Source organism: Chaetodon auriga, chromosome 3, assembly GCF_051107435.1.
Source record: "Chaetodon auriga isolate fChaAug3 chromosome 3, fChaAug3.hap1, whole genome shotgun sequence".
NCBI lineage: Eukaryota > Metazoa > Chordata > Actinopteri > Chaetodontiformes > Chaetodontidae > Chaetodon > Chaetodon auriga.
Window position 1 is genome coordinate 17,317,735 of NC_135076.1, and position 18,216 is coordinate 17,335,950.

Consider the following 18,216-nt stretch of genomic DNA (forward strand, 5'->3'; position numbering starts at 1 on the left):
ATATAAGGAAAAAGTGAGCGAGGTAGAACAAAGCCCTCATTCACTCCAGCATGAACATAAGCAGTTTGTCCAGTGGAAAGAGCTCCCCGCCGCTTTTCGAGGCCTCCTACGATTTATTTGTCATGAAATAATCAAATCTCCCCTTTTAATCTGTGGGAACACAGCAAACAACAGCCATGAAACAAATCATTTTGATAAGAGATTTGTTTGTGCCGACTCAAGCTGGGCGGGAGGATGGAGTGAGTTTTTATGTGGGATGGCTGCACCACGCTCCACACTTGGCCAAACTAGATCTATGGTGCAGCATGTAATTGATCCATTGTGTATGTGTGTGTGTGTGTGTGTGTGTGTGTGTGTGTGTGTGTGTGTGTCTGTGACTAGTTGACTTGAGACTATATTTAGAGCAGCAAGAGGAGTACAAGCACAGAGAGAGAAGGCGAAAAAGAGAGCAGAGATCCAGAGGTCTGGTGTACGATGATCAATCAGTGGACAGACTCACTGTAGCTGGGGGACAGAAAAGCATGCCAGCAAACAAACACACACACCACATAGGCACAAAAAATATATTACACAAGAAGAACGACAGTATGCGTACCTAAACAGGCAAACAAATACACCCGTAAAGGCAAAGTAAAAGAGCGACACAGGAAGCTTGTGTAAATAAATGTAAATAAGCAATGAAGGGTAAACAGGGTAGACTCTGAAATACAGATAGCATAACTGTTATGCTGTTCCTAACACACACACACACACACACACACGCAGCGTCTCTGATTGATAGGTGCACAAAGCTCACAACAGAGGCGTAGCTTTGCACCTTGGCCATTATCTGTCTTTGCATCCACCACAGCAGCACCAACAAATTTACAAGTACAGCATTTTTGTTTTTGTCCACAGCTCAAACCTCCTGTTGGTTTCAGACTAATGTCCCTACTGTGTCATCAGTCTGAAAACAAAACACGATGAAGGCCAAATTGTGCCATGAATCATAGTTATTCCAAAGTTTTCAGGGTTGCCAAATAAATAAAACAAAGAATCGATCCTTAAAAATCCTTAAACCCTCAGAGAAATAAATAATAAAATAATGAGTGACATGAGCTTTGCTCGTCTGTGCACATGAAACTAACTGTAATGGGCCCGTAGATGCAATTAATGTGTGTCTGTCTGCAAGCACGAGCGTGTGTGTGTGTGTGTGTGTGACCGTGGCGGAGAACAGTACCGAATGTTGAGGAGTTTGAGCGCATTGAGCAGCACCCCTTTCTTCACGTCGTAATCAATCTTCTGATCAGTCCCGAAGCTCGGAGCTCGATTGATCTGTCAGAGAGGAGAGAAACATTCAAAGAATATTCTGCGGGCTTTTTTTTTTCCTACTTCATCTCATTTTTTCTTTCTTCTCAATTCAGCAGACAGAAATGCTATGCAATTACAGGAGTAGATTTAGGGCATCTTTGGAAAAAAGAGATCTGTTCCCACAAGAAAGAGAGGAAAGAGGAGAGAGAAGAGGGGAGAAAGAGATGGGAAGGGAGGGTTTTTTCTCTTTCAAGGACACTTTGGAACTCTTATCCTTTGCCTGGGCATAAATCCTGTCTGACACTGATGTGTGTATGTTTGTGCATGAAGAAGAGGAGCCTATGTGTGTATGGGTGCGCGCATTCGAACAGATTGTGTAGGTTAAACTGTCACCAGATTAGTGGCCCTGCCCTTTTGAGCCAACCACAGCAAGCAGTCCATGAGCCTGTAACCTCAGGATGCCAGACACTGCAACATCGCTTCATACCGCTGCCACCAATAATCTCTTTGTGAGCATCAGCGAATCACCACCGCTTAGCTCAGTGCCGTAATATACAATCAGAGAGCGCTCGGAGAGTCAACTGAGTGAGAACAGAATAAGCCACCTGTGATTTGAGGTACAAAAGCCAGTATCGCCCAGGGAAAAATTCAAGAGCAGCTTACCTTTCTTAACAGGACAATTTCCAGCACCAGAGCAAGGTATTCAGATATCAGTTATTATACCTGACACAACAAATCAATTCTTCCCCTTTACTCTTTGTTATGTTCCCTCTGTCGCTCTCCCAAGGTGAGAAAGATTGTCTGAGGCAACAAAAGGTCCAGCAAATAGAGAGAAGTGCAGAGGGAGGGTGAATGGACCTGCAAACGGTGATTGGAATGGCATCTTCCTATGAGGTGACTTCAAATGACAATGCAACAGATGCCCAGCGAAAGGCTGGCTCCGGCTGATAAACCTTGATTATTGAGATAAGTCAGGTCTCCTCCTGATGTCGTTCAAATGCTCAAACACCCGGTTTTCTTTTTGATGTGGGAACAATGGTATGACTGGCGCCTTTTGATATCATTAGATTTTTAATAGCTTTAATAAAGGTGGATTCGTTGAATGAGAGTGAGCAAGTACATGTGCAAATTGTGAATGAACTTCTTCAACACAAAGGGATGTCTCACTTTAACAGGTGTACGATGAATAAGCGGACAGAACCTCACTCACTAGTCAGATAAAATTAGGAAAAATAGAATCCATGTAGGGACCTGTGTAGTGAGTAATGCAGTAAATAGGAACTAGGGAAGTTGTTTTTTAACGTCTCCCTTTAAAGTTTTCATTATTAATGAGTTAAGCATATATGTTATTACTGCTGTCATACTATGACCCAGCATAGCTGCATCTGTTTGTGAAAATCAGTGTTTATCAACTCAGTCAAATGAAAGTCACTGCTTCTAGTTAGCTGGAAATTCATCCCTCCCAGTCGTCTTAATCTGCAGTCAGAGTGAGTATTTGCGTCAGTAACATTATTCGTCCTGTTCCTATCTTCCCTTAGAAAAAAGCAGTTGGATACAGTTGAACTCATCAAAGCAGCACAACAGCCAATCACAAACTGTGATTTCAGTAACGGAGCAACACAGGCCAATCGAGCGCCTTAGAGCCCATTATCGCTCCATTCTATCCACCAATCAGGAACTTGGGTGAAGAATAGTGAAAGAGGCCAATGAGAAAACAGATTGTGTGCAACATCAGGCCATTTGCAACCATAAAGATTTTTGGCTGAAAATGAGCAAAAGCTCCTTTACAGAGATGTGTGAAGTGTCTCAAAGGTTGTGGGGGTAGCACTCACACACTCCATCCCTCTTTCTCCTCCCTTCTTCTTCTGAACTAGCCATTACTAATCCAGACACAAAGGTGCTCACTGCTGTGTTTAAGATTTGGGACTAGTGCTGTAAGATAATATTTACATCACAACCAGGCTCCAAGGAAGGAGTGGTGACTGTGTTGCCAGCCGTGGGGCAGGTAGGCCAAAAAAAAGAGCACTAACTTCTGAAAGATTGTCCATTTAAATCAAAAGCCAGCTGTAAAAAAAAAAAAAAAAAAATCCAGGCAGGCTTAAGTGAATCAATAAAGCTGTCCCCCACATTAACAGCTCCTCCCAAGTTGTCCTTCAGGAAGACACCTAAACCCATGGAGGCATATGAATATGGTTGTACCATGAAGCCTCCATGTAGCTGTGTGAATAAGAGCACATGAGGATCATAAAACTTAGGTCGAGCTGTAGCTGTCCATGTTAACCATCTCTGAGCCTGTTGGGCCATCACTGCCCGAGTCTCTTTGACTAGTTCAGGGGATAGATCCACAAATACCACAAGTAAGCTACTAAATCCACTCCAACATGGTGTGGATGTGTATGGGCGTGCCTTCGTCAGCGTGTGCACGCGCATCCACATGCGCGTTTTTCTACTCAGCAACCATTTATCAGAGGGAGGGGGGTGGGTAGGTGATGAATGTCCCCCAGCGCAAAAAGAAGGAAAAAAGGAACAGAGACCCGATCCAACTCTTTCACTCAATAGAATGAAGTCTACAATACATCCCTCTGTGCGCTGAGAGGGACAGAGCTCCACTTCAACCTACAGTACCTTACCTAAGGAAAAAAAACTCTACAAAAGAAAAAGAGGCCAGGGGTCTGTTTTCATTTAGAGCTCTCCCCGATATGACAGCCACAATGAAAAGAGTATGGCTTTAGAGCGCTGTAGCCTATAGGTAACAGCCAGACTGGCAGTGATCCTGGCGACGGTTGTCTCGTTACTTGTCTTCATTTCTTAGTTTGATTTGTGGTGTCAAGCTGTCACAGAGGAGACTGGCATCACGGCACTCGCTGTCTCTCTTTGCTCTCCCTCAATCTTTCGTCTCTCTCCTTCTACTCTCTGCCTGTCGCGCGGCTTCTTCTGGTTAGTTTCCCTTCCGCTCTGTTTCTCGCTGTCTCTCGCCCCGTTTTCTGTTTGGTCACTCATTCATCCCCTCCGCTCGCTAGCCCTCACTCTCTGGTCGTTACCTCTCCTCTTCGGTTCTTCTGTTCTCCTTTTCCTCCCTGGCAGAGGAAGTTGGACCAGTCTGGTCCTAATGAACCCCTGCAGGCTCCCAAAACCCCCACTCTGATTTCCTTAAGTGACTCTGGCAGGGTCTTAAAGGAGCCCTCGGTTTCTCCAAGAAGCATTCAATAAAAATGTCAGATGAAAAGATTAGAAGCTCCGTCCTACTCATGCTTTGATTCGGTTCAGCATCGCATCAATGCAGCCAAAATATCACTCGTTCAAACAGCTGAATGAGCACGCAGGAAAAAGAACATATCTGTAATTTTTCACAGGACGGGTTTATCTTCATCTGATCATCTAATTAAAAATACAAAGATCAGAGGGTGAGAAAAATCAGCGACATACTCCGTACAGGACATGCAACTCTATCTGCATGTGACTGAGACAAATAAGTAACCTGCCAGTGTTTAGGGGGGCAGTTGTGACACAAAAATTATGGTGGGGGAATTTAGCTTTTTTTTTTTGTTTCCATTCCATCCATTTGGTTTGAATTGTCTGTGAACTGCAAGCCTGTCTCCTGATCTTTATTGCAGGTCCTAAAGCAAAAGTACAAACAGAGAGGTAGAAGTGCAACCAGTAAATTGTAAATGCTTTATATTATTTTATACAAGTGATAATTTTTCAAAGGGGAAATTTTCTTTACCCTCTGATTTGGACGCAGGGTCAGTCTCGTAATGGTGGCCTTCCGGGAAGGGTATTGTACAAGTAATGGCCGTACAGCAAAATCAAAGCCTAACAGTAACACTATTATTAACACAGCCATAGGCCATTCTTAACACCTACGGACACTAAACTCAATCTCAGATTCCAACTGTGTCTAACAATTCATTATTATCATTTCAATTATGAATAAACCTAATAAAAAAAATCCTTACAATGATTATATGACCCACTCATTGTTTAAAATGTCGCGGACATCACAGTTTGTGCCTGTGGCCTCTGCTATGTCACACCGATTCTAATAACATAGCAACAGCAGTGGATCAGCAACAATCAGCTGCTTTCTTTCCACAACAAATTGCTTCCCCCTATTGACATCTATTCCGTGTCTGGAATATTCGTCAAACAAGTGCAAGGGCTGCTCGTGATTAATCAGTTCGCAGAAACGACCTCCTCTTATTCCTGGCAGAGTGTAAACAACTACTGCTTTGACAAGCCCCGCACACTCGAGGGTATCAGCACAGTTCAACCGCTGTCAGAATGGGGTGTTTGTTGCTGCACAATGGTGGAATAAGAAAGGGAGGCAGAGAGAGAGAGCATGAGTAGCAGAGCGACAGAAAGACAGACAGCTGGCCGCCATGTTAAGTCGCTCTCTTGTTTCAGCCGTCTTATCAATCACTGTTTTGTTCTTTTTGTGGCGTTTTTAGTGGTCCTGTCGGACACAGGGAAACTCTAGCTCGGCATGCTGAGCTGCTGGTAAAGGTCCTGGGAGTGAGCGGGCCAGCGCTTAGCTTAGCCACCAGTCAGCCTGACCTGCCTGACTGGCTGGCTGGCAGGGTGCACACAGTGTTGCCTTTTTTTTTCTTTGTTTTTTTTTAAGACACACAGATACAATCAGACACAGCCACAAAAAGGAAAAGGTGCACAAAAAGGAAAGAGTAGACGTATTTTAGACACAAACACACCAACCACAAGTCCCACCAAAGTACTTACAAATATGCAAAAATATATAAACAAAACACACCTAAAGTCATGAATATGCAAGAATGTCTTACTTTACAGTCTCTAGCACAATCAACCACATTTACTACAGTTCCATATGACAGTCATAAACATGCAATATATATCATCCCTCTCAATCACAGCCATGCACATAAACCCAGACACACTGCACACACACGCATGCATGCACACACACAGACACACACACACACGCACACACACAGTCACTTGTGCTGTCATACATGCCTGATGATAAATGACTAAATGTTGGGGTGTGTTTTCAACTGCCCCACATATGAGGCCTGTATGCTCCTAATTTGATACTTATTCCATGAAATAGTCATGTTGGGGGAAAATGGATGTGGATAGAGACAGACAGTCCCATACATCATTCTAATTATTCTTTAATAAACCTCTTATAAGCCAAAGAGTGGCTCGTAGGTAACTACTGCCACCTAGGGTTCACATGGAGAATGACACCCCCTCAGAGCTAAGGCCGATATCCAGGTACATTTAAATAAGAATGAATCCTACTAAGTGCCAAAGATTAATCAAAGGCAAAAGGAGAATGAAAGGTGGAAGAGTGCAAGACAGACTCAGAGATAATTGACTATATCAAACTGTATGTATTCTCCTCTATCGTTTTTCACCCTAGAAAATTCAATCATGAAGGGATGAAAATTATTTGGAGAGCACAGGTAGCAAGTAAATTCCTCCTTAATCACCCTGAATACACAATAATTTTCGCCCTGACTGTGGTAGGGGTTAGAAAACACTTCTCAAATTTCATGAGGAAATATCTGAAAGGCAGGCTAACCTCTAAATCCTTCTTCTAAAACTCTTAGGAAAACAGCTACGCTTTAAATGGCTCCTCTTTAGGCATTTATGGAGAGCTACAAGAACATACAATTTTCATCCCATTCTGCACAGATGAAACAGAATTTCAACTGAAAGCTTATTTTATTTATTCCACCCAGGAAATTAACAGTATTTTCATTCATTTGCAGTGTGTGTTTGTCTGTGTTGCAGATGTGGGAGGGAAAAAATAATCCATGTGTTTGTTAGTGTATGTGTGTTTCGTGGCATCTGTTTACACTTGCCAGCACAGTGTACTCCCAACAGACATAGCCCCAACATAAACACACACATACACACATACACTTGGACTCAAAAGAAAAGGAAGTCTGGATTATGTTCGCTCTGAGGGATGGACAGGCAAACCAAACTCATCTTGAAACAATCGGGGAGAGAGCACAGAAAGAGAGGAAAGTTGCAGGAAGGGGTGAAGGGAGAGAGGAGAGGGGTGAAGAATCACCGCCCTTAGGGGAGCAGTCCAGCTGCAGTCTGTTGGTCTGTTGTCATAATGCCTGTTCACGCACACACACACACACACACACCGAGACACAAACAAACTCGTGCCACGGTTGACCTAACCATGCCCGCCTCATTAGCTGCCAATCACTCTGCACAACCCGTCCAGGAGGGGAAGAAAGAGGGAAAGAGACGGATGAGGAGACGGTAGTTAGGTTCCAGCCATCAATAATCACGCTGCCTAAGCTCCTGTGTGTGATGGCATCTTTATACTGTTACACATAAAACACCATGAAAGTTGGCAAACAAGGTTTCCTGCGCCTCTCTTTATTCTGTTGCTTTACTTGAGTTGGTCTCTTTTTGTGTTTTGAGCCGAATTCCTCCCTGCCTCTGCGACTGGCTAAAAAGACAGGCTGTGGGCTGGAGTCGGTTTGGTAGGCAGATCAGAATGGCCAACCACACACACACACACACACACACACACACACACACACACACACACACACGCTACAGAGGACTGTTCCCAGAGGCACAAAGACCACACATCCAGATACTCACACACATAGGGGAGTAGACACATTCACAAGACACACAGAAATACCCTCAGTTGCATGCAGTGGCTTTCATAATGCATATGTGTTGATAGTACAAGCAAACACACATACAGTACCTACAGTACCCGTTCTAACACCACACACACTGACACAACACAAATCAAATTCAGATTCTCTCTCACATACACACACACACACACACACTAACTAACAGTCATTTACACACATACATGCACACTCTCACACACTGACTGTGGCCCTAACAAGCAGGCCGACCAGCCTTTGAGCTGCCTGGAGCCTGACACCAGAGAGACAGCTTCGCACGGACCAGGCAGGTTTCTAATTATTCATGCTCACTACAAACACTTGTTTCTTTTTATTTAGAGTTGACCAGCTGGAGCTTTTTTTTCTGCTGTGTGTGGGGAACAACTAAAAAAAAAAAAAAATTAAGCAAGCCAGAGACTGTAATGAGGCTGGGCCTCAATCCACCCGTCCTTGTGTTGGGGTCCGTGGACACCAATCAGGACCCCATGAGAACAATGAAGTGTGCTCTTTGTGAGGTTCTGTTTCAAATATAAGGGGTGGAGCATTTAAAGGAGTAGTTTTTTATATATCGTGTCCTCACCCATCACCCACCAAACCTCTAGTAATATTTTTTCCATTTTCCTCACTCCGGTTGACATTATTTGTCATGCCGGCTTACAGCACATGGGCCCTGGATAAACTTGAGAGAGGAGGGGGGTGCGGGGTGATAATGCTGTCCCATTGCTATATTTTGCCATTGAGTAAGTGCACTCCTTATGACTCACAGTGGATTTGGAGAGGTCTGCTGTTCTCTTTGACCCGCGCACCCCAATTTTAAGTCACCACCACTGCAGAATTTATGAGTAAAGCCTGTGTCATGAGGCGTTCCCTGAGCTAAAGTGAATGTACGTGCATTTCTGCATCGATTTGTTTTCCTTTGATTTTTCTTTTTTTTTTTTTTTTTTTTTGCCTTTCAAAAGACAAACACTCAATGAAGCCCTTAAAGCCAAAGCCTTGGCACTGACAATCCAAACCACAGTCTATACAGACTGTGTGTGTGAATATGCACTCTGTGTGTGCGCCTGTGCACTCATGTGACTGTGTGTGTGTGTGTGTGTCTGTGTGTGTCTGTGTGGAGTGAAGATCACGGCTCAATGAAACGCCTTTCCTATACGAGACACAGATGCTGTCTGGGCTGGTTTAATGAAAGTGAATGTCTCGGGTTACGCCATTTGAGCAAGTGCGTGTATGTGTGTGTGTGCCTATGTAGCGCTGATGTTTTGAATGTCAATAGGAGGCAAAACTTGTGTTGAAAACCCTGCTGAATTAAGATAAGGATCACACAAAAGCCTGTCTCTCTTTTTTTACCTTCTCCCCTTTCTATACTTGCTCTGAGCACAATGCGCCTGTTTGATGCCTGGCCTTGGTTTGAGAAGCATCACTCTTGCCGTCTCTCTTTTCACCCCTGTGCCAAACTATTTAGCAGGTGTGCACTGGTCTGTGGGTTGTTCCTCTTGAGTATCTGTATTTGTTATCAGTATATTTGCAAAGATTTCTCTTTGTGCTTGTCTGCTGTATAGCCACCGTATTGTATCTTGCACAAAGGTTTTCTTGCTGGCAAGATAGAGGCGATCATGTCCTCCGATCATGGGAGTTTGGAGTTGCAATATTTTGAATACCTTGTCAAAAAAAAAAAAAAGAGTGGCTACTTTTTGGAGGTGTAATTGAAGGATGTGAGAGGCGATTGTGTTCCTTTTAGCTCCCCAGCCTCCTGCACACAGCGGACAAAAATACAAAGGGTAGAACTAATGTCATTTGACAGTTTTTTACATATGATACCATCAAGCGTTCAGGTATCCGACTGGCTTTGAGTTTACACAGGTTGAACTTTCATTTCCTGGCTGCGAGTTTTCATGTTCAACAACCAACTTTGACATTTTCGAGAGGAAGGCAGTGTCGGAACAGCAGTCTGGGTAAAGCTACAGCGAGGCATGGCACGTGTAATTCACAGTGGCACCAATGAGGAAACCTGAGAGGTGAAGTCCACAAATTCAAACCAAACCTGTAAGACCTTGACTGTGTTTCAATTCCTGACACAATTTTTACTGTGCTAGGACTCGGGGGGGTGAACAAAAAAAAAAAAAAAAAAAAATGGTGAAATGGGATGAAATAAATTCAATTTGCCACAAAATGCTGCAAAGTGATCTGCTGAAAAATTTAATTTGGACCTGAGGGCTTGCCATAGGGTACCGTTTGTGGCAACCAGCCGATGGGCCCGGCTGCGTGTTGCATCCCTGCTGAATAGGAATGAACGTCAGCAGGCTAAAAAGTGTAATAAAGTTATTTTCAGGCTTGACAGCATACGCAGTGAGGATTTGAGAAGGGGTCTCTATGCATGCAACTAGCCCCTGACTAATCAGTTGAATTTGGGAAATAAATGATTGTTGCTGTAAATGTTGCGTGAAAGAGAAGCAGGGTTATGTGTGTGTGTGTGCGCGCGCATGCGTGTGTGTGCGCGTGGGATGTTAATTGATGAGAGTTATAGAGAGCTGCTAGTAGCACAGGGGGGATCATTACTGCCGGAGTGGAACAACTGCATTCACGGCTGTTTCCCATGTCTCTTACACATTTACACACACACTCACACACACACACACACACACAATGCACACATACTGTCACAGCGCACCAGCAGCCAAAAGGAACACCATCCTCTTGCTCTCTCTTGTACATCCTTTTGTCATATAGTACAACTGCTCAGCCACACAAAGAGTCAGGAAGGGTAATTATAACACGCTAATTCCACGATGACTCTTCGGAAAACACCAACAGACTCTAAAATATAAAATCAAACACTTTTGTAAGTCGCAAGATTTATTTTGGGTTGGCATGATGGGGAAAAACAAACAATTATCCCAGAGGCATTTCCCATCCTTGAGTCAATTTGTGGGAAAGGGGGGGAAAAGGCGCGCAGCCACTTTGGGTTAAAGGATTTAGGTCACGCTTTAACTGACTGGCTGACATCAGAACGGTGAGACAGAAATCCTGGAGTGGAATCTGCACTCGAATCAATCTCCTCAATGACTGACACTTGAGAGACTGTCACGGAGAGAATGAGGGGCGGGTGTCTTGCGAGTCAACCTGCCATCCTGACCTATATTTTTATACTCTGCTTGTGTGTACGTGTGTGTGTGTCTTTGTATGAGGAAGAGGTGTCTTTGTCTCGTCTTTTATGCTGCTGTGTGTGCCGGCATTTCTATTTATATGCGTGGGTGTGTATGAATGCACGCATGCATGTAATTGTGTGTTTGTGGTTGTGTACAACCCTTTCATTTTACATGGGAATGTGTCTCTCCTTGTGTTCGGAGGTGCATAAATACATACTTGAGACTGTGTGGGTGTTTGCGTGTGTGTGTGTCTGTGCACCAGAGACGAGTGTGTGTAAGCAAAATCAGTGTGTGTTTATGCTTTCTGTCAGTGTGGGGCAACGTTTCCCTCTCTCCTGCTGATGCCACATTACTTCAGTTTAGGAGCTGCTGTCACTTTAGCAGCGACATAGACAGGTGAGACTTCACAGATGGCAGCCATCCTCTTTCTGACTGACAAACACACACATACACACTCTCAAGAAAAATTTCACAAATCACAGAAGTAAGTCTCCTGTACTTTCATTATTTTTCATTATGTTTTAAACTTTAAAAACATTGATTTCCATAATATACTACATAAAAATAAAACATTGAAGAAGAATTACTTCAAAATTTAAAAATCCTGAATTACTAAATGAAAAGGTCCCTTAAGTTATTAAATACACTTTTTTTTAATTCAGTTTTCGCCAGAAACCACAAGCAGAAATTAGTAGGGAAGAGTGAGAAACACTTATGCCTTTTCACACAAAACACACACAGAGCTGTACCTCCAGAAGCCAGGGTTTGAGTTTGCGGTCCAGGATGATGTCAAAGCCCAGGACCTCAAAGCAGACGCTGTCGCTCCCTGGTGGCTGGCCGGGGCGACACATGCGATAGGCGTGCAGCACATGGGGCTCAGCCACTATCAATGTCTTCACCACCAGCTCCTGGCAGGACACAAACACAAAGAGAGAGAGAGAGAGTAATCCAGTGGACAAAGAGACCACAAATCTTACTCATTTTCAGTTGGATTCATTCATGCTGAAAAGACACAGACGGAAGATTTTACAGCAGCTGAATTAAACTCTTCTTAAAGTGAAAATGGTGCAATTAGTAGTCCCACTTTAACTGCAGCTCGCAAACGCTTGAACCTTTAGATTTAGGACTTTGACAATGGAGTAATCACGACAGACACTTGACATACGAGTAACCTACAAACCTGCTCTAAAGAGGTAGGACTACAAACCAGACTGATCCTCAGTTCTGCTGTGTGTCAAGATACAGTTTAAAATGTGAGGAGAGACAGTGTTACTGGCATAGAACCTTTTTAATTTCGCGCACACACAGACTTTCACCAATGTTGGTGGTGGTCCATCTGTGTGGGTATTAGCTCCCAACCTGTGTTTGTGTGTGTTTGCACGTATGTTTGCTGGCTGCTACCTGCCTACTCCCACTGTGCAACTGGGGTAAACATGCTCACTTTGACACACACATACACACACAAACACACACACTCTGCACAAAGCTTCCCCTCACCACTCAAGCCCCACACAGCGCTGCTGGCCTGCAGTTTGCTCAGTCCAGTCTGACTGCTGGGTGCAGGAGAGGGGTATGGTGGTCTGGCCCTGGCCTGATAAGGCGGCAGCCCCCCTCCCTTTTCTATCTGTCTGTCGCTCACACACCTCCATCCATCTGTCCATCCATCCACCCGTCTGACCCACAGGCTGCCCAGCACAAACACCTGCTGCCACCATTTATGCCCGAAGTCCCCAGTACTGGCTGGAGTGTGTCTTTATCCCTGCCCCCATCACCTCCCTCCTTATCCTAAGCCCCCAGCACTGGCTACTGCCTAGCACTGTGCATGTGTGTGCATGTGTGCCTGTGTTTAGTTCAGCTTAAATGGTTGTATAAGCCTCTTTGATCTCTTTATTTTTTAATATCAGCCGGATAAATCTATATGTTATTTTCAGCTATTTCACCTGTGCATGTATAATTCATTTATCTAATCTCTAATCTGTTTAAATACCGTCTTTCTGTGTCAGTATAGTAGAGACAGCAGGGTGTCGTAGTGGTTACTGATGTTTACTCTTAACCGTTGGTTCCTTGGTTCCTTGGTTTTTCTGTCAATACAAATTTCTGTACACAAACTCTTCAAAACCATTTTCTGGAACTCTGCATATTAAATGGCCATCTATGTTTACTGTAGTTCAAAGATGATCAAAAACTGTAACCTTTTTTGTTTCTGAATGTCCACCAAAAGAAACAATAGACCTTAGCGAATCAGAAAAGGAGCGTGAATGTCACTCTAGCTGTACCATTTGAGAGGACAATGCGTAACTGTTCATTGTACTGATTAGTACATGCTCACTCTGACACACACTCTGCACAAAGCTTCTCCTCACCGGTCGAGCCCCACGCAGTGCTGCTGGCCTGCAGTTTGCTCAGTCCAGTCTGACTGCTGGGTGCAGGAGAGGGGTATGGTATGGTGGTCTGGCCCTGGACTCCATAACAAGCCTATTTGTAGTCAGACAGTGCTCTCAAAATTACATCCACATAAAAAAGCTGCAGCTTTGCTGGTCAAACCTTGGACACTATGCCCCATACAGCACATCAATAATACCTCAATATGAAAGAGATGTCTGTGTTTCACATGAAAAAAAACAACATGATATTCTTAACCCCCACAGACAATCTTTTGGCAAACAAACTCTCTGACTCTCTGACCGTGACCATTGGCGGGAAGAGTCAGGGCAGCCTGCTAGGTCTGTATGGGAACAAAATGTAAGAGGAGAGATGAAAAGAGAAGGAGAGAGGAGAGCGAGCAGAGAGCATAAATACAGAGTTGAAACAAAACGCAGTGTGTGAGTGCGAACGGACAGCACTAACACCAAAGTGGTGCAACTTCTGAAGAAAGAGCGGAGGAAAAAAAATGGTGAGAGAACAAGAGAAGAGGAGGACAGTCTGGCTGAATCAGAGGGTGAGGTGTGTCACTGAGGGAAAAGAAAGATGACAGAAAAAGAAGCATGAAGAAAATATGAAAAAAAAAAAAAAAAAAAACAGGACTTTAATGCTCTGACCAAATAGATCACATGGAGAAATTGCACAAGATGGATAAGAGAAGAGAATGAAGAAAAGGAAACCTAAACAAGAACTTCAGCAAAAGGTTAAAGGACTGACCACAATACATAAAACAGCCTCAAAAGACGCTTTGTTTAACACGAGCATAAAGAAAAGTGGAAGCTGAAGGAAAAGAGAAATAAAAGACTGCCTTGAGGAGAGTATAATAACCAATGGGATTTGATTTTGAGGTTGAATGCTGGTAGCATGAGAACAGACAGTGAAGCAGAGAACACGCACTGAGGGACCATACAACCCAAATGACCATGGACCAAGGGACAAAAAGTCGAGGTTGAGAAAGAAATAGAAAATAAGAATAGAAATAGAACATTAACAGAGCCAGGGATGAAGAAATAGGTAGAAAAGAAAAACGTGAAAGTATGGTAACAGACAAGGGCGTATGATGAGATCGATGGATGTATGTATGGGACGTAAAAGAATCTTCCAGAAAGACTGATGAAAGAAAATGAACAAAGTAAAGGTGTTTGGATGAGCTGAGAGTAGTGCCAGATAGGGAGAGCTCACCCTCCAGGAATGGAGTTTTCACTGAACTCTCCGTGGTGTTGAACAAGACTCTGAAGCTCAAGCCTGAATTACTGTCATAACAAATCATATCAAACTGTTGCTTGTCCGCTTGTGTTTTGTGTGCAGCGTGTGTTATTTAGTGGCAAGAGCATGTGTATATATGAGTGTACGCTTACAGATTACACTTACGGATGTATGCATGTGTTGTTTGCATTTGTGGTACCGCACATCCTTGCTTTTATGGAAGTACACATCCGCCACGATATGTCTACATTTAACTGTGTTTCTGTGTTTGTGTCTGTTTAGGTGGACTACCCACGTACAGAGACATCTCCCCAGAACTTGGTCACATCGTAGTCGTTGGTGCGGAGGAACTCGGTGAACCAGCTGATGGACCTCTTGCTGCCTTTGTCCACTGTCTCGTCTCGCTCAAAGTTCTCATTGTGTTTGTTGACTGAGTAGTTGGTCAGATGCATGTAGAGCTGGCTCTGTGGAGACAAAAGAGAGTAAGGAGGGCCTTTAGGCATTAGACTCTAACATACTGTGTGCATGTTCGCACCTAGCTCTGGCTAACAATTTGTAGCTTTATTTAATTTGATAGCAGTGCAACAACTCCATGGGATAGCACTAGCACAGGAACACAGAATTGGGGGAGAAATAGGCACACACACATTACTTAATTACTTAATTTCTTTAATACTGAATATCTACTGACAATTTGACCAAATCTGGTATACTGCAGAGTTTAAGGTCTGTGGTGTACTTGTAAAACAACTTCTTTTTATAAGCTCTGGCAACATTAAAAATCTAATATCACTGCAACAGCAGATCATATTTGCACCAGATGGCATGTTTTGTTTGTTGTTGCAAAAAAATCATTCTCTTCTTTTTTTCCCCTAAACTCCATTATTTACTGAGCAGAAGAAGAAATTAAGCTGTTTTTCACCTGCTTCCTACTTCCAGTTAGATGTATTCATACTTGAGACTTGTCCAGTACAACAACAATGTAATCCTAATGGCTACAAATAACTCCGCTGAAGCAATAGTAAATACAATGAAATGTTATTTTAATACATAGTGTACATACTGTATATTGTATTTAAATAGCTGTGGTACTTGTGAAGGTGCTCTTTAGTGTAATTATACCTTTGTCAGTGATGATAATCATCACAGCAAAGAACATCCTCAAGGGTACTGATGCGTTAATCCCCACAGACTACAGACCCATGTCTTAATGAAAAACATTTTCTCCAAACTAATGTGGGTAGACAAGAATAAAGGAAAAAGTGAAAACATCACAAACTAGTCCCCTGGCAACAACTTGAGATGGTAAGAAACGGTGCAGCAAAAAAAGTAAAATGCAGCTCACTGTACCGTTTGAGAATAACTCCATATAGCACCATGAGCTGTTTTAGCTATATCTTAAAAATGGGTTTTAGGTGATGCTCTCATGGGATCCACTAATAATGAGTGCAACAGCAGGTAAGCTTATAATTACAGATCACCAAAATCTCAATCTCAAGTGTTCAGTGATAAGCAGAGTCAGAGTCACAGTACCCCACAATGCATGGTTAAAATGCACCACCGAGCAGTTGACTATCACTAGCCATTGTATCACCCTTGCTGTGTCCCTCTCTTTAAGCACTATCCCTCACAACTTAAGACAATACATCCTTGTCCTTAACCTGCATGATAATAACGCTGTGGCTGCAGGCCACTCCAGATCCTGATGGCTGTCTGGGAGCCACTCTCTGTGGGATTGAGCATCCATCTCCATGGCATGACTCACTCCATCATGTGTCACAGACTGAGTAAGACAATACACACTTGCACAGGACGGGTCCAGCGTGTCTATGTGTGAGTGTGTTCATATTGTAGAAAAGCATCATGGCGATGTGCGTGTGTGTGTGTGTGTGTGTGTGTGTGTGTGTGTGTGTGTGTGTGTGTACATCACATCATCAGCAACAGACTGTGCTTCAGCAGGTGCAGAACCTCAAGGCAAATATGAACTGCTTGATATTACAGGAGACATCTGGCATGTGGACATTTACGCTCAGCTGTGTTCGTACAGTATGCCTGCACATTCTGTGTATGTCTGTGTGTGCGTGTGTGTGTGTGTGTGTGAGTGAGAGAGGGAGAATACAAAAATTGCAGTTGTCTGCATTTGGGCACTGTTGACTGTGTAGATGAGTACTTGCATGTTTTTGTGATCAAAGGGAGATTACACTGTGTTTCCCAACCTCTGTCCTCCTGTGTGTTTGTGTGTCCAATTTGATTATGTTGAGTTGCATGAGCCCATGGCTCCAGTTCGTGGGAATGCATTGCTCTGTGAATCTACTTCTACTAACTATCTGTCTGTAGTGCATTTTCTGACTCGCCTGATTGGCCACATACCAGGTACACTATGTACTTTATGATGTAAATCCATGAACAGTTGTGTGTACATGTACGGCTCAGATGGTACACAGACAAAGCTTTTGTGAAGCACAAAGTAACTTTGCTTTGAAAGGGGCTACACAAATAAGGGCTACTATCATTATTATTTGTAGTAATATTTTCTTTGACTCACCAGGTTGGCCTCGCTGGGTGCGTGGTACTTCTCTGTGCCCATGCGAACCAGGCCGTCGTTGTAGAGAAAAATGCGAAGTGGGTCGCAGGAAGTGACAAGGATGTAGATGCGCAGGTCAAACTTGTAGCCCTCCATCAGGAAGGGCTTGTCCAGGTACTCCTGAACGATAAAGTGCTCCTGGGCTGGCAGCTTCTCACAGTTACGGATAAGTGAGATCCTGGATAGACAGAAACTTTATTAATCCTCGGGGGGGAAATTGGGGTGTCGTCACCAGCATAATAAAATATGGCATAGTAAAGACAAAAAAGATAATTAAAAAAATGATAGATGGGAGCATAGCAGGGACCGTGAACATGACTGATGACATTGGCACTGTCTTATATACGTGTTGAAGCAAAAAAATCGAGCCAAACAGTATACAGATTTTATGGCTTTCAACACAATATTTCATTTCAAAGTCATCGGGAAAAGTTGGGGGCATATTTCTGGGGTGCCACATCTGTCTCTTATGCTGATACTTTCAATCTTCACATCCCAAGAATAACTTTGCCCTGCCTGTTTTTTTTTAAAGCAAAGGATGGTACTTATGATGTTCTACAGGAGCAATGAATGCAATCAGAGGCAGAAGATGTGTCCTCCGAATGAGTCAAAGATGTTTGGCCTTTCAGAATGAAAGGGTTAGAGCCATGGCGCCCTGATGGTGTTTGTTTGACCTTCCACTGCTACAGAAACATCGCTGAAATGAACGCACTCAGCATTCCTCAGGCATAGCTTGAGCAGGACAAGCTGTTTGGCTCTGTGAGGCATCTAACGTTCCAAATTTTTTGTTACTCTGTTAATTACCTGGCCATGTAAATAAAACAGTAGAAAAATAAATGTACAAAAAACAGACAGGTACAATACAGACGCTGGCTTGTCTCAGCAGTACTCTGCCAGCATCTGGAGAGCATTGTGA

General features: G+C 43.4%; 1 protein-coding gene across 6 annotated transcripts in view; it reads right to left on the reverse strand.

The window, feature by feature from the left end:
• The window catches only part of ttll7 (tubulin tyrosine ligase-like family, member 7), a 68,121-nt gene that overhangs the window by 33,749 nt on the left and 16,156 nt on the right, over window positions 1-18,216 (reverse strand). For all 6 annotated transcript variants that reach the window (XM_076725878.1, XM_076725879.1, XM_076725875.1 and 3 more), the window contains exons 7-10: window positions 17,262-17,478; window positions 15,016-15,180; window positions 11,839-11,997; window positions 1,220-1,314 (exon numbers count right to left, since the gene is read on the reverse strand). In XM_076725878.1, coding sequence (XP_076581993.1) covers window positions 1,220-1,314; window positions 11,839-11,997; window positions 15,016-15,180; window positions 17,262-17,478 — 636 coding nt within the window. The remainder of the gene's footprint in view (window positions 1-1,219; window positions 1,315-11,838; window positions 11,998-15,015; window positions 15,181-17,261; window positions 17,479-18,216) is intronic.